Genomic DNA, 8,070 nt, shown 5'->3' on the forward strand with positions numbered 1-8,070 from the left:
ATATAGAGATAAATATAAATGACCTACAAATTAAGAAAAAAAATACAGATTGATAACCCTTTCCAACCCATTGGAAACCCAATTATAGTGCAAAGACAAAATAAATTGCAAAATGATCATCAAAAACAAAATGAATGCGATGTAGATCATAACTGTGACGTGTTTAAGGCCTTGGGTAACTTCGTGGTTCAAAGAATTACTTGACTTTTCGAGTCTTCGTGGTTACTTTAATAAATTATTGAATCAATTCATTGATAGCCTTGTTTAACGTCTATGGTGGCATATTTAAAATATCTGATAAACAATAATATAAGTTGGAGATCATTTACCTTAAAATTGTTGACTTTCGTATCCGTGTTTAATCATGAACAAAAATGAGATCAATGAAAACAAAAAAATATGATGTTTATAAAAAGAGTTTAACCTGAAAACAATATGAGCTTTAATTCTCAAAGTATAGCACTACTTTATTAAAGGAAACAGCAAATGTATACCTAATTCACTGAAGCTATAAGATACAAATAATATTACATCAGAGACATATAATACAATTGTATTATATGTCTCTGATTACATGTATAAGATCCATATAAGCGCCGGGCATCATCAATCGTATCATATATATTTATATAAACGATGATACTTGTAAATAAATGAAGAAATAAATTGTATTTGTTCATTTGGAAATCGAGGTAAAAAAAAGTGTATTTTCTATATAGAATTTACCAAATGATTCCTTAAATCATTCAAGTCAAATTTTAATTTGCTCTTTTTTTTCACAAGTACGGGATTACAAGCCATCTTATGGCATGTCTCAATTGTTGACAGTAACCGGAAGTAATTATTGGGAGGAAGAAGGAAGTGTCAAGTACCGAGTAAAGTGATGTTTTATGATCGTTTGTCACTGTAACAATACATTTTAAAGAAAGCATCATGGCAACAGACGAATTGGCGAAGAAACTTGAAAGGAGAGTAAATATTAACGAAGGAGATGAAGAAACTGTCATTAAATCGAGTCAGGTTTTCAACCCATACACCGAATTCAAAGAATTTTCACGTAAACAGATCCAAGACTTTCAGAAAATATTCAATAAGTAAGCATACATTGTACCTAAAAGTTCAGTTGCTTATTTTGTCTAAATGAAAATAACTGATATTTAGTAGCTGATTAATCTTTGCAGGGACTACCATGACTACCCTGGCCTGAAAAAAATAGAGATAGGGTGGAACGAATCCGGGTCTGATCGCGCCCATTCACGGTCGCACCCACTCATGTTCGCCCCCTTTCACTTTCGCACCCTACATGTTCGCACCCACTCATGTTCGCACCCTACATGTTCACACCCTACATGATCGCGCCCAATTTTAATTGCTTTTGTGTTTAATAACTTTGTAATCAAGTTTTGGCAAGTGTATTCTTATAAGTATAATTGTTGTCATTGTCTCAAAATAAAGTGAGACAGGATTTTTTTGTTGTTGAATAAATCTAAATCATGTTTTGGATAGTGTATCGCTAGCCTAATATGAGGCAGGCATTACCTGTGAATGGGGAAGAAGTCTGTATTATTTTTTTTTAATTCAAACATGTTGATAAAAAAAAACGGAAATACCGTAACGTTTCCGATATTGGTTCTGTTGTTAGGGATTTAGTTGTGACGTCATATTCAATGTAAACAAAGAAACGCTGTTATCCAGGTAACGTTTTTTTCATATCAAACTATTATTAAAAATGATATGGTGTTGAATTCCTTCCTTTATTTGTTGATAAGTTGATAAATATACATTTTATTCACAGTCTCATGCAAACGATGCAAACAAGACCGGAAACGGAAGTAGATCTGGAAAAATAAGTTAACGATTTTGAGTTCATTAGTAGAATGAAAAATTCGGAAAAATTTCCGATTTTTTTTTTTTTTTTTTTTATTGATTTTTTTCCGTAATTGGGGACTTCGTACCCATATAACTTTGTTTCATTGACTTGTTAAAAACAATAATCTTTTGTGTTTTTCATTTTAAATCTTCAATGTTTTACTCATACCAAGCTATAAATACATTCAGTATTAACTATTTACACAAAAGCAATTTAAAACAACAATCATGATTTTCCAATTATTCAACTGGAATTTGAATTAAAATTGGGTGTGAACGTGTAGAGTGGGAACGGACCTTGGGTGCGAACGTGCGAGGTGCAAACGTGTAGGGTGCGAAAATGTATTGAGCACGAACGGACCTGATACTGGTTGGAATACACCTTATCGCTATTTGTCCGCCATTACTGGATATCACACAGGTTCCCATAAAATTTTGACGTCACAAAACAAAACATCTGACGCCACAATGGAAAAGTGATTGTTGAATTCGTCAAAAGTTAAAGCGGCAGGGTCAGCCGGGATTAGCAATAAGGTGTATACACCTTATCGCTATTTGTCTGCCATTACTGGACATCACATAGGTTACCGTAAAATGTGGACGTCATTATACAAAATATCTGACGCCACAATGAAAAATGATTGTTGGATGACGTCAATAGTTCAGTCCTTAGGACCACCACTTTTTACGAATTCAGCTCTGAAATTGGTAGTTGGTTCCAGTCTCTGATGGTCCTAGGAACAAATGATGGCACCAGGTTTATAGAGGTGACATATTCTGACTATCAGAAAATTTTCTGAATAATGAATATTTAAAGGTCCACATAAACAGTTGAACATGAACCTGTTTTCAAATTCAGCTTTTAGATATACAATGTACATGTACATGTATATCACGATCTAGTGTGTTTTTTTAATCATGTTAATATTTTTTAATTTGAGAAGTTGATGCATACATTTGTATTGGTACATTAAACTTATGATTATTTTACAAAAATAGACACTGGATGAATGGAACCTTGTATAAATGGTAAGTGATTGTCCCTTTTTGTCCACCAAGCCTTCCAATTAACAAACCATCCAGTACCTCAGATTGAAAACCACAATTTCACATCCAAGAGGTTCAATGGTTCAAAAAGCCAATGCATTTTCAAACACCTCCAACCATTCCTGATGATAAGAGAATCTCTATTTTCCTCCAATCTCAATGATATAATAAAATATCTTGGCCATAGTTTTGTGAACTTGTGCCCTAAATCCTACCATAAACTAATGCCCTAACTCCTGCCATATCACCTTTTCTGTAAATCGTTGTGATGCTGTTACACATGTGAAAACTGGGACAGGTCATTTGATGTTGACCATTCAAGAAGACTGACCGTGGACATAATTAGGTGGATGTCCTAGTTGTACTGTATTGATAAGACAATTCCTGAAGTCCACTCTAGCACTTCCAGTAGACATAGATGATTTTATAAAAGCCAAGGTCAACATGGTCAATGGGAAAAGAAAGAAATTGAAACTGCATAAATAGCACATTTACATCAAACCTTAGCAAAACATTTAATTGATTTAAATGTATTTTTAAATAAATTATGTTCAGATAGAACTGTGGTGAAAATATTTAAAATGTCTAGATGTACATGTATCTAGGGGCTCAGAGGAGAACACTGTCAGATGGGATGAATTTAATTTTTGAGATAACAACCATTTTACATGTTTTAAATCTTATAAACATGATAAAGAATTCCAAAACAAGGATAACAGAATTCAATCTTGACAGTTTCCATTATTTACTAACAAAATGTAACATTATTTAAATTACCCTGACTATAGCTACATGTAATCATGGTAATCCTGGTCCATTGCATTATATTCAAGGGAGATAATCAAATTTGCCAAACAGAGGCATCTTTTAAAAAAATATAAGTTAACTTAATATTTGTGTTTTTTCAGATATGATACCGGAAAAGATAAGTTCATTGATTTCCATGAACTAAAACTGATGATGGAAAAGTTGGAAGCTCCTCAGACCCATCTGTCACTCAAAGCCATGATAAAGGAGATTGATGAAGACAACGATGGAAAGATAAACTTTAGAGAGGTTTGCTAATATCACATTCTTTAACATGTTTAAGGTGGCTAGGGCGTCTTAATTAAAGTTAATAGATTTTTTTTATAACTTGTCAATATGAAGTTTTTATCATGCTTTTTTCAAAACTGTATTAAAAAATATGGGTCACAGGACTTTTTTTCACGCTACAGGTTGTGCAAAATTGTCAGATTCTGTATAGATTATGCATGAAAAATCAAATTTTGTGTGATAAAAAGAAAACGTTCTATGAGAACTGTAAGATAAAATGTGAGAAAATTGCTTTCTTGCTACATATCAAAATAGGTAATTTCGTAACACTTTCTATTATAAAAATTACTTTATCTGAGTTATCTCCCCTTATTTGGCAAAGTTGAAAAAAAATCTAATCAAACACAAACAAGGTGTTTTTGAGAAATTAAAACTGTAATTATGATAAAACAGACAATTTTCTATATTTATATCAAAAGTCTTTTACATAAATTACATACAACTCTCAAAATTTGCACATAATTTATTCATCAAATATCTAGACCACAGTTATCTGCTTCTTCAAAATTCAAGATGGAGGAAGACAACCCAAGCCACCTTAAGGCTGAAATTTTTTTCTGGAATTTTTTTTTCAGTGTTTCCTTTAGATGCTGATATTTTTATCTTGAAAGTGTTAACTGATATTCCCTAATGATATTATTATCTTGTAGTTTTGACTGATACTCCATAATGATATTTTTTATCAAGACCTTTTGACTGATATTCCTTATTAGTGATATTATTATCTTGTAGTTTTGACTGATATTCCATAAGGATATTATTATCTTGTAGTTTTGACTGATACTCCATAATGATATTTTTCTTCTAGACCTTTTGACTGATATTCCCTATTAGTGATATTATTATCTTGTAGTTTTGACTGATATTCCATAATGATACTATTATCTTGTAGTTTGACTGATCAATATTCCCTTACATTGTTGTTTATTTTGTAGTTTTTACTGATATTCCGTAAAGCTAATTTAGGAGAGTTAGATGCAGATAGTGGTTTAATGGCTCTGTTTGACAACATGACAGAAATTGATGTTGATGCTGAAGGAGTAAAAGGAGCCAAAAACTTTTTTGAGGCAAAGGTTTGTTTATTGTTATGATTTTGACTTCTTTTACAAATCATTTGGTTTTTATACTTAAAATCTGAAATTTGATCATTTCATTCGACTCAAACATTCATAACAAGAATACCTGTGAATGGAAACCGTTGCCAGACTCATCATAAATAAAAAAAAACATTAATACATGTAAGCTGATGAAAATAAGTTTTGATTGTAAACTGACTTAAAAGCAAAAGCTTAAGCCTTATGTGTGATGAACAAACAAACATATGGATGGATGAACTCACAAATCTGAAAACATAGTATCTTCCATTTTCTATTGTAGACTCTGCCCAAAAATAAGAATGTATTATACAAATATCTGAATCTAATAGTCATGATAGTAGACACTTTACTTTCAATTTTCTTAATCATTTTATAGACCTTAATCACTTACATGTATCATCAAAATTGAAAAAGGAATTAAAACAGACAAGTTTACCTTTCAATATTGCCACTTTGTTGTTTAAATGAATGCAAAGTTCTTGTAATATTTAAACAATTTTCCAAAAGTCAAGGATGATGCTTATCGTGTATTATTTGTGTGAGATTCACATGAAATTAATAAGTCAAGTATTCATGTAGACTTGATAGGACCACTTACCTGTCTTACAGTCTAAGATTGGTGCTAGGCAGATTATATACTTAAGTTAACATGTTGATATGGTTTTCTCTAATTTTTGTGCTATTTTCACATTTCCTGACCTGTGTGAGAAAAATATTTCAACTCACAGAAAAATCTGTTCTCTGCAAATGATTGGTTGAAATTTAATTGTGACGTTAAATTTTCTTGTTTTCTTCTGAATTTTCTTATTGTGACGTTATGAAAAAAGGCAACCATACCTGATGACGTCACATCAAAAGTACACAACTTTCCTCAAATCTTTGAAAAGGAAGGATGAAAAAACATTAGAGAAAGAGATTCCACCACTGTAACGCGTGTATCACTATATTTCTCCACTCTCAACAGTTAAATTTTAACTATTTAAAAAGCTCGACAAGCCTTGCGCTTTAGATATTAAAATTTAACTGTCTCTATTGGAGTAATACACTTGTTGATGTTGTGGAATCTATATATCTTTTGTGGAATATTACTGTTGATTCATTATCATTTGTGGGATAAAAGTTTTCATGGATTTAGTTGGTACTTGGTATACTGTGGATTCATTTATTTTCGTGGGAACCAATTTTCGTGGATTAGGTAAAATTTGCATGTTCGTTGATATTTGATTTCGTTTTTGCAGAAATCTGCTTACTAGCCTATAGAAAATGTGATATTCGTTGAACATTTAATTTCGTGGTTTACCTGTTCCCAACGAATAATAATGAATCCACAGTACATAAACCAAATTTTAATTCTCAACTAAGTATATATTTTCAATGGATTTATATGCAGATGTTAGTACAACCATGAAATAAAATAATAATAAAATTAAATATTTTTTCTCCATCCACTGGAGTTAAAACCCTCAAATGAATCCATAGTATCGTTTATAAAACAAATTGGGATGAAGTTTAAGCAGACAGCGACACAACTCAATGCAAGGAAGTATTTTTCTTAAAGACACATATGACTCCTTGATTCCAGTGATCTGCAAGACAATTTTCTTATCATGAATATATCAACTGTACATTTAACATGGTCAATATCACCAAAACTTTCATGGAATAGAAGACAATTTCAACATGAAAAATACGATAAGCGTGAAAATTGCCATTCAGTTGCAAAATCTAGACAGAAAGTTGTTCTATTATTACAAAATGTATGTCATGATAATAAAGACAATATTGAGTTCCAGAAAGATTTGTTATTCCTTTGCAAAGTTTTATGTGTTGTCTTTTTGTACAGATTGATGTTCAAACAAGGGACAAGAAATTTGAAAACGAAATAAAACAAGAACAAGAGGAAAAGAAGAAGCAAGCTGAAGAAGCAAAGGAAAGGAAGAAGGCATTTAAAGAAAAGGCATCAGTGTTTAATTGATAAAATGTGTTAAATGTGTTCATACATGTGAAGGGGAGATAATTGTGCTCAGGATGTTGTTTATGGGAAATAACCATGTTTACTGTTCATGTAAGGGGAGATAATTGTGCTCATGATGTTGTTTAAGGGAAATAACCATGTTTACTGTTCATGTAAGGGGAGATAATTGTGCTCAGGATGTTGTGTAAGGGAAATAACCATGTTAACTGTTCATGTAAGGGGAGATAATTGTGCTCGGGATGTTGTTTAAGGGAAATAACCATGTTAACTGTTCATGTAAGGGGAGATACTTGTGCTAAGGATGTTGTGTAAGGGAAAAAACCATGTTAACTGTTCATGTAAGGGGAGATAATTGTGCTCAGGATGTTGTTTAAGGGAAATAACCATGTTTACTGTTCATGTAAGGGTATATAGTTGTGCTCAGGATGTTGTTTTAGGGAAATAACCATGTTTACTGTTCATGTTAGGGGGAGATAATTCAGCTCAGGATATTGTTTCAGGGAAATAACTCTATTTACTGTTTATGTAGATGTAATGGGGAGATAATTGTGTGCATGATTTTGTTTTAAGGGAGATCACCATGTTTACTAGTTCAGCAAATAATTGAGAGATGATATGTTAATAATATTTGTTCACATTAATACCACAGTCCCACTAGGCCACGATCGCACTACGATCTGTGAAAAAAATGAAAATTTTGACGATTGTAGTGCCATCTTGCAGATCGCAGTCAGGTCGTAGTACAGTCGTGGTGAGGTCTCCATGATTGTGATGAGCCTGGCCAACTTTGAACATGTTCAAAACAATCGTGGTGCGGTCGTGGTGAAATCAGGTCGTAGTAGAAGAGTAGTGAGAGCGTAGTAAAATCGTGGTAAGATCGTTATGGTCGCTGTACCATCATAGCGACAGCATAACGAAAGCGCGTAACTAGTCGGGGATACTGCGCTATGATGTCACAGCAACTTTAATACGACCTCACTACGACTA

The 8,070-nt window shown here is 32.5% G+C and overlaps 1 protein-coding gene across 1 annotated transcript; it reads left to right on the plus strand.

Annotated features, from left to right (window-relative positions):
- Positions 1 to 826: 826 nt before the first annotated feature.
- Positions 827 to 7,140, plus strand: LOC139501695 (EF-hand domain-containing protein D2-like). Its single transcript, XM_071290843.1, has 4 exons — positions 827 to 1,094; positions 3,825 to 3,972; positions 4,947 to 5,084; positions 6,952 to 7,140. Exons 1-4 carry the CDS (start codon positions 934 to 936, stop codon positions 7,081 to 7,083), a joined length of 579 nt encoding a protein of 192 aa, XP_071146944.1. The 5' UTR covers positions 827 to 933; the 3' UTR covers positions 7,084 to 7,140.
- Positions 7,141 to 8,070: the final 930 nt, after the last annotated feature.

This window comes from Mytilus edulis, chromosome 13 (genome assembly GCF_963676685.1).
Source record: "Mytilus edulis chromosome 13, xbMytEdul2.2, whole genome shotgun sequence".
Lineage (NCBI taxonomy): Eukaryota > Metazoa > Mollusca > Bivalvia > Mytilida > Mytilidae > Mytilus > Mytilus edulis.